This window comes from Psittacula echo (assembly GCF_963264785.1).
Source record: "Psittacula echo genome assembly, chromosome: 11".
Classification (NCBI taxonomy): Eukaryota; Metazoa; Chordata; class Aves; order Psittaciformes; family Psittacidae; genus Psittacula; species Psittacula echo.
This window is the reverse complement of record NC_137746.1, coordinates 1,386,447-1,403,350: the sequence shown is the minus strand read 5'-3', so window position 1 is coordinate 1,403,350 and position 16,904 is coordinate 1,386,447. Positions and strand designations below refer to the sequence as shown.

Sequence of the window (16,904 nt, the reverse complement as noted above, 5' to 3'; positions counted from 1 at the left end):
GCAGATCCTATGGGAAGGGGTTGCAAGGTGCCCATGAGGCTGCCAGGATGCCCTGCGTGGGGCACTGGGAATGCTGGAAGAGGCACTCACCTGCTGGGATGCAGGGGCTGGTGGTGGCAGCAGCACTGGAGGGGCAACAGGAGGACACGGTGTCGGGGGACGAGCAGCTCCCGTTCCTGCTCCTGCACCACTCACGGGTGCTCCAGAGCCAGGCAGGGTTCCTCAGATGGGTGCAGGCATCGGGGCTGAGCTGGACCCTGGTTGAGAGCTGTCATCAGATGGCGGGCACCACAGGCACCGCGGCTGGCAGCGCGGGCCACACGCTGCTCTGCGCCCACATAGGACAAGGAAGTATGGATAATCCTTCGCCTTGCTATTTTTTTCCTCTCATGTGATCTTGTTTTTGGACTGCTATTTTGGGGCTGGACTCCAGCCCAGGTGAAAGACAGGGATTTAATCCAGCCTGCCTCCCCCATCGCCCAGAGGGCCTCCCAGCACCTCAGCCTGCCTGCCTAGAGGATGGGGTTAAACCCTGCTGCAGCTCACGGTCCCTATGTGCTTCCCAGCTCTTTTTACCTCTCTTGCTGCAAAGACCTTTCTGTCCCTGGACTGCTTCTGTGCAGTCAGGGGATGACGGCAAACAGGCTGTGGTACCCATGGTGTGTCCTGCTGCCCTGTGCCCTGTGTCCTCAGGGCTCTTCATGTGCACAGCTGCAGGGTTGGAGTCTCTCAGCACCATTTGCCCTCTTTCTGCCCGTTTCTCTCCTAGAAACAGCCTGGCAGGAAGCTGTTGGGAGATAAATGAATTAAAAATATGCTTACAGCTTGCAGCAGCTTGACGTGAACTGCAGCAAAGCCTGGTCCAGTGTTCTCCATTTAGGTCTTTCATATCTGGGGTCTCCAAGACAAGAGGGACTTGGAGCTGTTCAATGAGTCCAGAGGAGGCCATGGAGATGCTGTGAGGGCTGGAGCAGCTCTGCTCTGGAGCCAGGCTGAGAGAGCTGGGCTGGGGCAGCCTGGAGAAGAGAAGGCTCCTGAAGGGGAGACCTTAGAGCAGCTCCAGTGCCTAAAGGGGCTGCAGGAAACCTGGAGAGGGGCTTTGGACAAGGGCCTGTAGGGACAGGCCAAGGGGAATGGCTTTAACCTGGACAGCTTTTCTTTCACACTCTCTGCAATCCCAAGTGCTCTTGATGACAACGTGTAACTGAAAGCTCCGAGGATGCCGCCTGTCCCCTCTGGAGCAACAGCTGCGTGCGGGCTGCGGGGGGGGCGGTGTGGGAGGTGTGTGTGTGTGTGTGTGTTAATGAGTGACGTAATTGGAACTTTAATTAAGGAAAGGCTGGACAGGACGAGCGGGGAAAATCCTGCAGGAGAGGGAGGCGCCGGGGAGCACCGGGGCCGCCAGGGGGCGCCGCAGCGCCGCATCTGGGCACAGCTGGATGCGCGGGGGCGCTGGGGGATGCGGCGCGTCTGGGAGCGGTGGCACAGAATGGGGGGAACAGCTGGAATGGGGGGAACAGCTGGATCTGGGGCACATTTGGGGCCCTGGCACAGCTGGGGTGGCTGTGGCACATCTGGCAGCCGAGGCCTTTGCAGGTGAGGACACTCGCGGGGGTAGCAGCCGCAGCTGGAGCACACCTGGGGGCAGCAGAGCTGGCAGCTGTGGCCCAGCTGGCGGCAGGTCCTGCTGGCCCTGTGCACATCTGGTGCTGCACCCTGGTCACCTCTGCTGGTCCCGAAAGCTGCTGCAGCGGCTCCGGGTGCGGGCTCATCCCTTGGTGCCCTGCGGGTGGTGCCAGGGCTCTGCTCCTCCAGGTCGTGGCAGAGCTAATTAGGAAGGAATTGGAAACAGGCAGGAAGGCTGTTTCTCGTTAAGATGGTCCCATTCACCCTGACTCCTGTCAAATCCGGCCACTCTGCCAGCCAGACATGCAGTAGAGTAATTCTGTTTGTCTTCGCCGTGCTCTTGCCCGTTGCTCTCAGTCCTGGCTCATCCACCAGGATCCCTTTGGTCTTTCCCATCACCGTTGCCCAGGAAGGAGCACCCTCTCCTGAAGAATGACTCCCGTCCTTTGCCTTTGAAAGGATGACCTTATATATTGAAACCAATGTTGTTTACTTGCGCTCAGCACTAGTTCAGAGTCAAGAGCCGGCTCCCAAAGGGCTCTCCTGGATACACTAACCAAACGAGGAATCTTCTCCTGTAATTACATTTCTAGGGCAGCAGATGTTTTCTGATTCATTTAATATGTGCCATGTTGCATTTGTTACTGATCAGATATGTAACAGAAGCCCTGTTACCTTGAAAGTGCTGCTATTATCAAGTATTGACTTAATTACAGTTTTATGTAAAACCAGATTGGGTCAGCTTGGCAGGAGCCATTTTTCAGGCTCCCTGCTGCCCGGTATTGTTCCTGCCCTCCAATTCCTGCTCCATCAAGTCCAGCATCAACCCATTGCCACATCTGCTTTTCACTCATCCCAGTCTTACAAAACCTACTGAATACAAACCCAAAGAGCCCAGAGGCTCTGTGTGGCTCAGGTTGGTTCTGGCAGCTTTCAACCTTCCTGACTTTGGGGGCTGCTGACCCCCAGGTGATTCCTATAGGCAGGAAAGAAGCGTGGTGCCCGCTGCTTCTTGCACGCACTTTGCCATAGCTGCTTTTTGTTTAGCAAACCCACCCGAGGTAAGGCCCGGAGCTGGTATCTGCTCACTGTCATCACTTCCCTCTTTCCTTTGATTGTTATGTGGCTTCCACAGCTTTCATAGCAGCCCCCACTTCCCTGGAAGCCAAGCCAAGGCAGCTCTCTTCCCCCTCGGGAAACAGCTTTGTTAGACTGAGCAGTATCTCCTGTGTCATTGGTTGATCCTTCTTTTTGGTTGCCACTGAAGGAGGTTTTCCCTTTGGGAGAGGAGGAAGGGCATCCGGGGACATCAGTTCGGGGACATCGGCTCTGCTCACTGCAGCACTGGATTTTCTGATGTGAACCCCAGAAGGAGACCAAAACTGGGGCTTCAGTGTCTGGGGCTGCTCCGGGCGATACCTCACTGCCCAAAATCTCCAGGAATTCCTGATTTGGTCTGTGTCAGCTCAGCCACTTGTGCAAACAGCGTCAGGCCAGGGCTGGCCACACAAAGCAAGGTCGGTTATGAGCCGTTCTCCTGGAACGGAGGCACTCGAAGCCGGCACAAAGAAATCTGTGTCTCCCCTTCGCTGGCATCCTAGCAATTAACCCAGACAATCACAGCTCACCCTGTCTGGGTGCTGCGTGCAGGGCTCTGCGGGGCACTGCGGGGCGCAGGGGTTGCCTGTCCCAGCCAGCAGGGTCCGGCTGCACCATGGCCCCAGCATATGGGGCAATGGAGAGGCCAGTGTCCAACTGGGAAGTATGAAAAGAATGGAGAGTTTGCCTGATTCCAGAAGAAGTGAAGGAAATCATTGGGAATTGACTTAAAGAAATATATGTCCAGAAAACTGCAAAATTAGGAGTCACTTTGGATCAAGTGTGGGCAGCCTGACATAAACATTGACAATATTTTTTGGTGTATTTGATTTTTTCCCCCCAAGAAATGGTGGGCTACAAGAAATCTGGAGAGAAGGATTTTGACAAGGGCCTGTATGGACAGGACAAGGGGAGCTCTGCAGGCTCTATCCCAGGGTCAAACCACACTGGTCGCTGCCAGCACATCCTGGCCCGAGGTGCTAAACCGAGCGCATCGCTGCGGGCAGGGGGTCCTGTCCCTGCAGCACAGGGTGAGATGCTGCAGCACTGCGGGGACATGGGGAGCCCCTGCTCCGCAGCGGAAACCCAGCCCTGCCCTGCCAGCTCCTGCGTAAATAAGAGCACGGCCCTGGCTAAACATGGCCACCATGGGAAGTGCTTGGGGAGCCAGATAATCCCCAGGCAGAGGCCATGCACTCCTCTTGAGCACGGTGCTATGGTGATCAAACACAATAATAGCCTGCCCAAGCTGGGCTGATGGACTTGCACTCTTGCATAATTGAGAAATACTCTGTACTCGATCTGGCACTGTGCTTCCTGCAGATTAAATTAGTGAAGGATGAGTTCGGCTTCAAAGTAATCCTTTACATCTTTGGGTTTGTTCTTTTAAAGGTTCTTCAGTTTTATTTTTCACTGTGTAAAGTCACCGGAGAACCTCACAGCAGATAATAAAGGCAGAATGAGCAAGAAAATGAACAAGACAAAATGAAGGCAATGGGAAAGAATGTAAGTCATGCTTAAAGAGCACTGTAGAAAATACAGTTCACTCAACCCACCAGGACACAAATATTTAATTGTACAGTAAATAACATATTTTTATTTGAAGAGAGGCTGTTTCAAGCCTCATCTCACAAGCCAAGTGAATATAAACAGGCGTGCAGCACGGCCCGCACAGCCCCTGTGCCCTGCTGCCACGGGAGGGGGAAAGCAAAGAAACCCAGACCCACTGATTTGGAATTGCTACTGGTTTCAGAGGGACATCTTTGTAGGGAAAGGGAATTCTGCCCTCTGGGAACCTGAGTGAGAAGCCACGGAGAAGCAGGATTGGGAAGGAGAAGGTTACAGGCAGACAAGGGTCTTGGTACTGACCCTCGCCTGGGCTGTGCACCTCCACTGCGGGCACAGGCAGAGCAGTGATTCCTTCAGAACCTCCTGGTGCTGCTGTGGTGCCCTGCGTGCCCTTGCAGCAGGTAACAGATGAGGAGCTCTCCAGTCACTTGGTGATTTCAGTAGCAAAGGAAATTGCTCCCCATCATCAGTATTTTATCTGCTTGCTACAAGGGCACGTCCTCTGCAAACCTGCTGTGAAAGTAAACACGGTGCAGAGATGGGGTTTCTACACCAAGGTGAGGAGGAGGTGGATCCGCTTACTGTGCTCCTGCTTCAACGCTGTGCCTGCGAGACGCTCTGTGCAGCGTGAGGACGCTTCACACCATAACCTTGAACAGGCGAAATACAGGCCTGGGAACGTAACTGAGATGACGAGGGGGATGCTGTTCTCCTGCTCCCACAGCTGCACGCCTCATCCGCAGCATCGGTCCCAATGTCTCCAAGAGGCACAGTGAAGCCCTCAGGCAACGGCACTGCGGGCACGGGCTGCAGTGATGCTGGGGGGCTGCAGGGTCGGGCAGAAGGAGCTGCAGTGACCAATTTGTCTGGGTTTCCAGGCAAAGCTGGGATAGCTGGTGGGGATTTCCACAGCATTTTGGAGATCCCATTCAGGGCTTGTGAAGATATTTTCATCCAGGAAGGGCAGTGGCCTTGCTGTAGTTGTGAGAATCAAAACGATTTGCACTCAGCCAAGAGCAGGGAGTTAATGTGAAGCTGGCACCAGAGCAAAAGGAGTGTGTGTGAGGGGTGGTCACCGAGTGCCAGGGAGAGGAAAATCTCCATCCCGTTTCCAGGAGCAGGGGCAGAGCATGGAGGGCTGGGACGACTGAGCAGAACCGAGAGGAAATTACTATTTACATAGGGAGAGGCAGTGCTTACATCCCTCTGATGAGTCGTACCGGGGCTAATGCACAGCAGACATCCCTGGAAACCCTCCAAAAAGGAAACTGGAGTTTGGTTTGGGAACTTCTGGTTCTAATTCCTGGAAACACAGCTTCAGCTCAATTTCACAGTGGTTTGTGACTTTTTTCCAGTGGTTACACAAATTTTGGGAAAACATTCCTCTCCTTGGAATTGTCTTATGATAATATAACCCCACTTAAGTGGTCAGAGGTTTTGTACGGCTTCGAACCACCCCAGAAGGCGCCTGTGAGAGGTCGTCCCCATCTGCCTCGCACTCCCCAGCAGAGGGATCACTGGGAACAGTTTATCCATGGCCTATTGGCAGGTTTATTACAGCCTGCCACTGTGCTCTGACACACGAAGCAAGCGAGCCCACAGCATCCTTTGGGCTGCGGTTTGAGCTAGCTGCACTGGCAGGGGGTTGGAGCTGGCTGAGCTTTATGGCCCCTTCTGGGACTCTATGGGCTTCCAGGTGCTCTCCATAAAGGGCTCATCCTCCTGCTGGGAGCAGTACCAGCTGCAGGGTGTCAGTGCTGATGGGACACGGGGCTGAGCAGGGTTTAAATGCTGCTGCTCCAATCAATTCCAGCCTTTGGGAGAAGCTTTGCAGAGCCCTTGGTTGGGGTGACTGTGCTGGGCTCACAGCTTGGCTGTGATGGTGTGAGCTGGGATCTCTTCCTGTTGCAGTCCCGAGTCTTGCCTCCAGCCCCTGCACAGCCAAAGGCAGGTACTGGTGTGTACTGGAATGGGGAACATGGGTGTTTAGTGCAGGTGGTGACCAAAGGCTTCTTGGCATGGGTTTGGGGTCATTGTAGGGGTTTTGTTTCTGCTACAGGAGCTCACCTGGTGAATGCTGTTGGGATGTACCCCGGCAAAGGGTCTGTCTCTTAGGAGCACTGTTCATAGGGTCACAAGGTGCTTGGCTTTAGTCATCAAGAAATTTCCACCCTGGCCCCCATCCAAGCTGCTGTTTGCTAGAAATCTGTCAGACCTCCAGCAGCAATGGTCCCGTTCCACTTGGCTGCGATCAGGGGAAGGAATGTTCTAAAGCTGTCAGGGGGTGACTGATTATCCTGCCTCTTGCCTCCCACTTTGGCCGGGGAGCAGGAGCCCCTGGTACAGTCAGTGCTGCTTCCACCTTGGCCCTGCAAGAGAGCCTGGTACAGTCAAGAGATGCTTCACTGCCCAAGTCATTACACAGGGGCAAGGCCTGATGTGCACTCCTGAGGTGGAGTGACGCAGAGGTGTGGGGAGACGCATCACTGTAGCTGTGTTATACTCCTGATGCTGTGGCTCTGCCAGACCTTGGTGTCACCAGATCCCCTCGTGGGCCCCAGCACCTCTGCTGTGTCCAGCCCTGAGAAACTGAGCAAGGCTTTCTGCATGGGGAAGCTGCCAAGGAACACAGGGCGGTGGGACCCCTCCAAACCAGGAGGGCTTGAAAGCTCTGTGCAAACAGCAGAAGCTGCGAGCTGCTCTATGGGATCCGTGCAATGCTCATTTCCTTGCCCAGCTATGTGGCCTGTGGTTCATCTGGCACAACCGGGTGCTCGAGGCTGCAGATCCGGCTGAATCTGATGCTTGGGCTGTGCGAGACTGTGATTTTAACCTGACCAGTTCTAAGGGTGTCACTTACAAAGGAGAGCTAAGGAATGTACAGAGTCCTTGGCATTGCTCTGAGTGAAGGTTTTCAAAGGGGATATGTGGGGTGTGTGGGATGGAAACTGACTTCCAAGTCAATTTTGGTAAATGCTGGGTATAAAAAAGGTGGGTTATGTCTCTGGGAGCTGACTGCTGCTATTCCATCTCCAAGGTGCACATCAGGGAGTCTTTCTTACATCCTACATCCCCCAGGGTCCTGCACCCCTCTGCCTGTGCCTCCCTCTCCCCACCACAAACCCCTGTGTAACAAGCTGTGGACGTGTTTTTCCACAGAGCATTACGAGAGCAAAGCTCCCGTGTAAAACATGGATAAAGGATAACACGTTGTGTTTGCAGAGGAAATGAGCAGCAGCTGCTCGGCTGGGGCCTGGAGGAGATTCTGTATTTCCCCCTGCCCCAAAAATGCGAGTAAGAACAGACAGACCGCTTGGCCTTTCCTGACAATGGAACTTTGTCATCTCTATAATTACCCCTGTTATTCAAGTACTTCTTCCATGAACATCTTTGAAGGTTTCCTCCCCCTTGGTTCAGTTACTGCTTTTCCACTGCAGCTTTCTGCACTACAGCCGTTCCCGGGGCATGACTAATTTCACTTTTCCACTTAATTGAGAGCTTGTTCCTGACTTTGCCTTTGTGTGTTTGCCTGTAGCTTGGGCAGCCCGGTTGGTGCCTTGTCCCTGCCCCAAATGCACCTGTCAGCCCTTTCATTTTCCTCTAGGAAAAGCTTCCCAGTGAATTTGGACGATGTCGATGACCAATGCTTCCTTTCAGAAACCTTTTCACCGCGGTGATGCAGTCCTGTAGGAATTTGTGTGGCTGCCAGATTAATCCTTAACTGAGCCCTTTGCTGGGGGAACCTACTGCTCTGAGCCTTTCTGGTTCCCAGGAGGTGTTAGCTGAGCTTGCTTAGATGCCAGAAAAGCTGTAGGTGAGGCCTGGGATGCTCTCAGCCCTCAGATGTGTGGGGTTGCGTAGGGGACCGGTACAATTGCACTAGCTCTCATGGTGGATTTTCCTTTGCTCCACAGAATCCCCATAGAGGTGAGGCCTGGATGGGAAAGGAGCTAGTGAAGCTCTTGGGCAGCACAGTGAAAAGCTAGGGATGAAGGGCATAGTGAGGCTGGAAGCCCACCCTTCGCACAGGGGGAGAGGTAACCTGGACCATTACCAAGGAAAGGGTGATCTGCAGTACCATTAACCTTGTCCTTGCCTGGAAGGTAATTCTATATGCAAATACATGCATGTAAGTAGTGAAGCTGCCTTATGTGTGTTCTACCTGCATCATGTGAAACGCTTCTAGATGTCCTAGTTCCCTGACCCAGTAATTTCTTACCCTCATCTTTGTGTCTGAAGGACCATCACATCTCCAGAAGCTGTGACCACGCAGTCATTGCCTTCATGATGTGTAACACAGAGTAAACCATGCTGCAGATAACAGATAATAATGTAGTGCTTTGTTCTGCCTTGACATGTGTGCAGGGTGCTGTTAACATTAACAGTGGGAATGGTGCTCTAAAATGAGATGGAGAAGGCTAAAATGAGATGGTCATTGTGGCTTGAATCAAACGATGGGGGTTTGTGTGTCTGGTAACTGAGCTTCTGCAGTCTCCCAGTAAAGGCATTACTCTTAACTTGTAAAACAGAGACATCATTTATTTTATGTGCAACTCCTGGGCAGGGCAGTGTGACCACAGACCCAAGCATGATGATTCTAAAAGCTGCTCTTCTGTGGCACTTCAGCGTAAGGATCTCACGGTGCTTTTGATCATCAGGCATGGATACCATCACGACCAGCAAAGTAAGGGCAGACAAAGGAGACATTGAGTGTAGCAGCCTGACTCCAGTGCCCTGAGGATCCTCGTCCTAGAAACAAAAGTGAAAGCATAACATCAGGCTCAGAAAAGCCAAGGGGATTCACGAGTATCCCTGTGCTGTGGGAAGGGTCCTGGCAGCAGGCTGGTTTAGGTTGCAAACGGCTGGCAGTCAGGGCAGGTCACAGAGCAGAGTGTGTAGTACCAACAAGGTAATAGAAGTAAAAGTAAGCTGCCATTGCACTTGGGGAAGGAGGAGGCAAACAGCACTCAGGAGATCTGCCGAAAATCAACGGTTGGGAACAGTGCCCTCCCCTGCAGCCTTATTCCCAGTGTGAATGGACTGGCCCAGTTAGCAGAACTGAGGGGCCAGGTGGTGGGTCAGGGTATATACGGCTTCTCAGTCTTGGCTGGAGAGGCCTGAAGAGGTTTTCCTTTCTTTTTAACAAGGAACCAAGGCAAACAAACCCCCTAAATCAGCTGAAAGCACAAGCACCAGAGAGCTCTCAAGCCCAAGAAGCATTCCGGTGCTTGCTGCACTTGGAAGCCGGTCTTGGTTTATGTGCTCTGACACCTGCCAGGAAGATGAGAGGAGCCAGAGCCATCTCCTTCTGGAGACAGCTCCCCTCGAGTGTGGTGCCTGGGGGCTCTGTGCTGGGATTCTGCTCCCAGATTCCTGTGGGAGGCACGTGCCAGGCGAGTGGCTTGGCAAAGGCAGCGCTGCGAGAGCTGCATGTCCTGGGCACGTCTGAATGGGTGCGATGCTGCAGAGGGAGAGCAGGAGCCAATCAGCCTCAGACAGACACAGGCTTGCAGCAGTGCCAGTGACTGTAACGTGTTCTCTGCGGGGGAAAGGAACTGATTGCCCAAGACATACAGGGACCTGGAAGGAAATAGATGTGGAGATCATTGCTGCAAAGACACCAAGGCTGACTGATAGCATCTCACATGGATACTTCCAGTCAAACCAAAACCAGCTTCCAAACCCAGTTACCAAACCTGTAGTGTCTGTAACACCCAGGAGGACTTGGCAGCACGAGGATGAGTATTGCAAAAATCCGACTCGAGGTTAACAAGTGTAAGCTGGGAGCCAAAGAGGTTTCATGGGCTGGGAGCAGGGACCCTGGTCCAACTTGCTGCTCACATCAGGGAGATCTGCTCCCATGCAGAGGCTCACATGTCACTGCTGTTCAGCAGCACCCATCTTCTGGTTGTCTCACCCACCCCTACAAATCTGATTCATGCGTGATTGCTGGAGGCGCAACTCTGGAAGGAAAGGTACTGTTCCTCCATAAGATTATATATATCTATAGAAAGATCATGTCAGCTATATGTAAAACTCATGAATGCTCAGTGGAGGGAGCACTTTTATGCTGAAGATGTCCCAAAGCTTTTTGCTGCAGTCATATGTAAATATCCTAACAAAAAGCATACCGAGAGCACATTTCCAGGCTGACTCTGCTACACTGGAGAAGAGGAAGCTCATGGCATCTACTCTGGAGTTGTATTCATAGCTAACAAAAGGGCGAAGCTCAAGGATCTGATCTCCAGGAGGTTGTCAGTGCAATAGGTCAATATATGCCCTTTGGTTTACAACAGGGAATTCATGTACATCCACTGTGATGGTCTGATGTATTATCTACAACACTTTTTTTGCCATATACAATGCTTCATCTGTGTCTAGCTCAATAAAAAAAATCCTTGAGAGCAGGGAAGATGGAGTGTGATGTATAGTCACATAATAAATAGACCTTGAACATTGCTGCTTGAGGGCAATTCCAAGAAACCTCTCACATAGCTCCTGGTTTGACAGTCAAGATGCCCATTGTAGTCTCCTGGGCTTTAAAGAAATGCATTAGTGAGCTCGAGTCTCCGGTGTTCAGAGACCAAATTAGTGGGTGCTTTCCCACCTTCCCTCCCCTGTAACACTGGTTCTGACACCCACAGGCAGTGGGGATACTGCTGGGACTGGGATCACCTGCCAGGGAAGAGCCTCTGAAATCCCTGATGCGAGGCACTCTCAGGTTTCCGTTCCCTGGCAGGCACCGCAGTGCCTGTGCGTGGATGCCCACACTCAGCACCCACCGCAGCCTCCCCAGGGGCATCTGTCGCTCTGAGGCTGTGGAGATGGGGCTATGACATGCGGGGAGCTGACACGGTGGCTCAGTGCGGGGATGGGGCTGGTTCCCACCTCCCCTCCTGCTGTCACTCCAGCTTCTGCTTTACCTGACTGGTCTCACTTAACTGGCAGGAAGCTTTCCTGGAGGAGAGGTGGCTTGCTTCTGCTTTGTTAGCAATGACTAATGTTAGCCAGCATGAGGATGGGGGCAGGAGAATGGAGGTGTGGGGATGCTGTGCTCAGAGCAAGGAGCTGATCCAGTTGAAAACTAGCTCTAAAAAATAATAGCTGGTAATTTTCAAATAGAGCTGTCTAATCCAGCTGCTGGTGTGAGCCACCAGATGTGATGCTGGTGTGAGAGAGAGCTGGGAAGGGCAGCTGGGGCTGCTCTGAGCTGATGGCACTGCAGCCTCCCTCTTCCTCCTCTTGATCGTGGTTGGGGTGGCCCCTGCACTAGCCCTGGTGGTTATTTGATCCCAGAGCGAACTGAACTAAGCAGAAACTGCTTTTTCCTTTTACTTTCTTTTTTCTTGTTTAATGCTGGATTAGTTTCCTGCTGACTTTGCTCCTTGGGTGAGAGAGCTGCAGGATGTGGGCTGGTATCTGAGTAAAGGAGAAGGTGTTAATGTGTGGTCAAGGTCAGGCTCAGCGGTGGGAGTGTGGGACTGTGGCAGCTGCAGCTTTCATCTGCAGAAGTTGGAGTGGGCATGGCCTTGGGGAGGCGTGCAGGAGTTATCCTGGAGACCTGCAGGACAAGGTCTGCACTCATGGGAATCAATGGGCAGGTTTCTGTGGTTTCCAGTGTTACTGGACCACTACACAGAGCCCGATTGCCTTGCCTCCCTTGGAGCTGAGACAATCAACCTGCTTCAAAAGATACATCAAAGCAGGCAGGGAAATACACGGGGATTGCAGAGGGATGCTATTAGCTACAGGCAGGAGGATGTGGAAGATTGGGGGTTTTTTTTGCCTATTTTTTCCCTTCAGTAGTATTCTTTTACAGTTTGGATGCACAATGCTAGGAAAACAGGGCTGGAGGATGTCCATGGCTGTTCCTCCCCACTACCCTGCCCTGCTCTCACACTTGGTGCTCAAACACAAGGAGTGTATTCTGATTAATGCAGCCTAAGCAGGAAAAAGGGGAGATGACTCCATGATCTGGTGCATTAGTTGCTGCTTGCCCGAGGCCTCAGTTCCAGTTCTGTGTGTGGTATTTCAAGTGTGACAGAGCTTTGTCATGCCTCAATTCTGTCCTCATCAGAAAATGACAGTCTGAACACTGTCACTTGCTGTTGTCTGGGAAAGTGCTGAAAAAAACCCAGTTTCCAGCCCCAAATATTCAAATCCTCCAAGGCAGTGTCCTACAAATCTACTTACAGGTTCTTCTGTATTAGCTGTAAGTGCTAGAATGCTTTTCTAACACAAACAATGGTGATGTAAAAGGATAAAGCCAAAATATGTGCTCCTGTGGCTTTGCACAGTGTAGAATTAAGCGGCGTAATCCAAATAACATCTAGTGCTTTTATAGGGCTGTACGCATATGGCATAAATGGCAGCTAATTAAACTTTATATCCTGCCTACAAGATAAGCATGTAATTAGTATTACATCCTTTTTTATAATTAGGAGGCCTCATCCAAAAAACTGTGGCTCACAACCCATATTTGAAGGCAGTGACTCAGCCTGAATTAGGCTGTGGCGTGAAGATTGAGGAAATCGTGCTTTAGTGAGTAAAAAACGCAGAGACAAAAGGTTGTGCTGGGATCAGGTTGCTGTGCCTGGAATCATCCGCTGGAAAACGCAGGGGGGTTAACTTCTAACATCGGGATGGGGCTGGATCCCAACCCGTGTGTCAGCCCCACGAGAGGCTCCGCTCTCTGCGCGACCCCCGTCTCCCCCAGCCTGCAGGAGACCGTGAAGCTGGCACCGGCTCCGCGCCGTGTTTCACGGTTGGCCGGACAGGAATGCTGCCCCGTTCGATTCGGAGGGTGCTGGCGGTGCGGAGCACGGCTCGTGTCGCGCCCTCCTCGCCAGTGTCTGAGCTGGGGTAAAGGGGGAATTCCAGTCAGCCGGGTTTATCCGCAAACGTGTCTGCTTGTCACAGCCTGCGCGGAGGGGCCACCGCGGGTCTGTACGTGCGGTGTCCCTGCCCGGGGGGCGGCTCACCCGGAGCTTGGCGCTGTCATTCACGGTGAGGAAGGGTTGTCTCGGATCCGTGGGGCCGGCGCTGGTGGCCTCTCCTGCTCTACTTCCCATTAACCACCATCCACCTTACGGCAGCCCGAGCCAAAACCACGATGAGGAGCAATTGCTTTGCGGGCTACAGTTTGCTCCTGGAAGCTCGCAGCTGAGGGAAGGAGGTGACGAGGCAGCTGCTGCGCTCCGGCCAAATTCCTGGCGCGTTCCTGAGGCAGATGGGCTGCAGGGAGCAGCGGCTGGGTTTGTGCACGGCTACACAGCGCGGTCCTACCGATCGATGCCCATCTCCCTTGTTGGGCTGGAGGTGATGCACTCGGAGGGATGCAGAGGAGGGGCTCCGCGACCCCTCTGTGCCAGCGCCCTCCTTCACCGGCCGTGCCGGGGGATTAAGGGTTTAATTCTCAACTCACGCTGCTAAACCCGCAGGGAATAATCCCCGCACGGGTGTTCAACGGCACCGCGGAGAGGCCGGGCCCGAGTCCGGCCCGGGCGGTGCGTGCGGCTCTGCTGCAGGCCGCGGGGCCGGTTTACACAGAGCCCCGGGGCGGGGCGGGGCGGTCCGCGGGGAGCGGGGTGAGAGCCCGGGCCCTGCAGTGACCCCGCCGCGCTCCCGGTGCCGCGGGCGGGGCAGGGCCGGGGCTCACCCACGACGCGGCCCCGGGCGCGGGGTGCTCGGGCCGGTCTCTGCCGCACGCCCGCAGCTGATTGGCTCAGCGGGCGAGAGGGGCGGGGCTCGCCGGGGAGGTTGGGGGCGGAGCGTCTCACGCCGTGGCCGCCCATTGGCTGGAGGTAAGCGCGCGGGCGGGCAGCGGCGTGCGGGCCCTGCCCGGGCGGCGGCAGCAGCAGCGGCGGCTCCAGCGGCAGCTCCGGCCCCGCCGCGCCCCAGCGCTCCGCCTGCCCGGCCCCGCTCCGCCCGCACGGCCCGGCCCGGCCCCGCTCCGCTCCGCTGTGCTCTGCACAGCTCTGCACGGCTCAGCTCGGCTCGCCCCAGCACGGCCGCTCCCGGGGCGCCAGCGCGGCGGCAGCAGCTCCGCGGAGGGGCGGGCTCCCGAGCGTTCCGGCATTAAAAATAACGTTAAATTTTCGGGTTTTTGGGTTAATTTTTAAAACCTGGTGTTCTCGCCCGCGGCGGCCGCGGGCAGCATGGGGCTGCCGGCGCTGGAGTTCAGCGAGTGCTGCCTGGACAGCCCCCAGTTCCGGGAGCGGCTCCGCTCCCACGAGGCCGAGCTGGAGAAGACCAACAAGTTCATCAAGGAGCTCATCAAGGATGGGAAGTCGCTCGTCGCCGCCCTGAAGAGTAAGTGAGGGGCCGGGGGTGGCTCTGCCGGGGTCCCGCGCACCCCCTCGGCCCGGCCCGGCGCAGCCTGCTCGGCCCGCTCTGACCCGCCTGCTCCGTGGCCTCCGGGTCCATCGGGGACCACCTGCTCCCATCCGTGTTCCCCGGCTCTGTGCTCTGGCTGGTCCGGCGGGATAGGCCTGGTTCCGGCCCATCGAGATGTGCATGATTCGGGTCCATTAGGATGTGCCAGGTCTTGGTCTATTGGGACGTGCCCAGTCCCGGTCCTGGTCCACCAGGGTGTGCCTGGCCCCGGTCCATTGGGACCTTCATGGCCCAGCAGGTCCCGGTTCTAGGCCCTGAAGGGGTTGTGTTCTTTGAGGATGCTTTGCCTGGGCTGGAAGGTAGGTGCTGTGTTCCCCTGCTTGTCCTTTGTCCCCTCTCTGTTCAGGGTGGGGGACACCGATTTCCCCTTTCTGGGCTCTGCTCGAGCTGCCCTCACTGGTGCTGTCCCCGGCTTGCGTGGTGTTGTGTGTGGGAGCTGCAGGCTGGGGGGAAAAGCTACATGCCACTGGTTTGGGGTGGGGGGACGACACACTGTGGGTCCGGGGCCAGGGAGCCCCTTGCCTATGGCTGGCAGCATCCGTGTCCCCCTCAGTCCCGGCTGCTGTCCTCGTAGTGGGGCTGGAGACACATTTGCGTGGCCACCCACTTGCCAGGGTTGGGTGGGCTGCTCCCCGAGGCTCTGTTCCTGCTGTTCCCACCCCCACGGGGTTATTTGGGGTTTTTCCTGTAAGTGTCTTTGGCCCAAATCTCAGGCCACTTTCCTGGTCAGTTTCGTGTACCGAGTGCTCGGGCAGTGTGAGGTGTCACTTGCTGAGATTGCCCTTGCCTGCTCTGCTTCAGTGCTGTGGGGTGGGAGAGAGGCACATCCACACAAACCTGCCCTGTGGAGCCCCCGTGGCATTGCCTGTGACGCACCAGCCTGGCCTTGGGGACATGGCACAGTTATTGTGGGAGCTGGTAGCAGTGTCACCCCTGGGGTGCACAGGCAGGTAATGCTAAACCCACCACTTCGTCCCATCCCAGCCAAGGAGCAGCCATGGGGCTGATCTCTGCTTCCCCATCAGCTCTCACACTGAGCCCCTTGGGTGCAGTTCCCCAGTGCTGGAGTAGCAGCTGGTAACATCTGGATTACAGTGACCCCCATTGTACCAATTCTTGGCATTCTGAGTTCGTAAAACCCAGCCCGACAGCTGTTGGTGCGTCTGTGGCTCTGCAGGTCTGAGCTGTCTTCTGCTGCTGTGTTTGCCTGTTGAGCTGAAGGCAGCCTGTGCCTGGAGCATTCATTTTTGTCACACAACAAATCCTACAGCATTGTTCACTGAAAATACAGTTTAGGAGCTAACTGGTGGGTCCCAGGGCTGCTCATCTCTGGGTTTAGTCATTGAGCACATTTAGTGAGTCTCTGGGTAGGTGCTGGCTGTGCCCTTGCCCCATCGTGCTGCAGGACAGGTATTTTTGGGTGTTCTGAACTGTGTGTGCTCATGGCTGCCCATAGGCTCCTGTCCCACTGACCGTGGCTGTGGCTGTGCTGCTCAGCCCCCAGGCAGGAAGAACGCTCGCTGGCCTCCGGAGATAAGGATGTTTTTATGGCTGAATTGTTTTGGAGCCTTTATTGAATGTGTTCCTGGATTAGACCTTAATTCCTGTGCAGGCCTGGGGTGTGTGGTACTGATGCCCAGGCTGTGGTCTGTAGGGGCATGAATAGTGATGATTTTGCTGGAGTGTTAATCAGTGCCCAAGCACAGGCGCTGCCTGAGGTCTTGGCCACGTCCTGTATGTGTGGCTGCAGGTGCAGTGGGATTCTCCCCTCGGATGTGGTCTGCAGGGTGCTTTGGGAGAAGGTTTGGGGGTCCATGGGACAGGGGGCTGTGTGTGAGTGTCCCTTCCCTGCTGTGATGCTCGGCTGCTCTGCACATCCTTCTCCTGCTGTAAGAGTGACTTCACCACCCGTAGAGCTGCTGGAGAGCCATGATGCCTCTGACTTCTCTCACAGGCACATGACAGGATCTGTCCCAGCTCTTCCCGTGTGTGTTGCCCTCAGTGTGCGATGGGTCTGAGCTCTGGCCATATTCTGTGAGCTATTACAGACCCTCCAGACACCCATTAGCATGGATGAAGATGCTCTGTGGTGGTGAGCTGCTGCGGGTGTCATTCCTGGCTTGGCACCGCTGTGACCTGGTGCAGCGGTACCCGGTGGCTGTTCCCTGCAATAACCAGGTTCTCCCTTCTCTTACCCACCTTTTATTGTGTCTCCA

At 54.9% G+C, this 16,904-nt stretch overlaps 1 protein-coding gene across 6 annotated transcripts in view; it reads left to right on the top strand.

Annotated features, from left to right (window-relative positions):
• The window catches only part of ARHGAP26 (Rho GTPase activating protein 26), a gene marked incomplete at its 5' end in the record, with an annotated part of 146,781 nt that overhangs the window by 14,504 nt on the left and 115,373 nt on the right, over window positions 1-16,904 (top strand). For 2 of the 6 annotated variants that reach the window (XR_013957839.1, XM_080627462.1), the window contains one exon: window positions 14,451-14,604. The exons of the other annotated variants lie outside the window; for them this stretch is intronic. Coding sequence is in view for 1 of the 2 variants with exons in the window: in XM_080627462.1 (XP_080483588.1) it covers window positions 14,451-14,604 (154 nt within the window). Of the gene's footprint in view, window positions 1-14,450; window positions 14,605-16,904 lie in introns of those variants that run through there. 6 annotated transcript variants of the gene reach the window in all.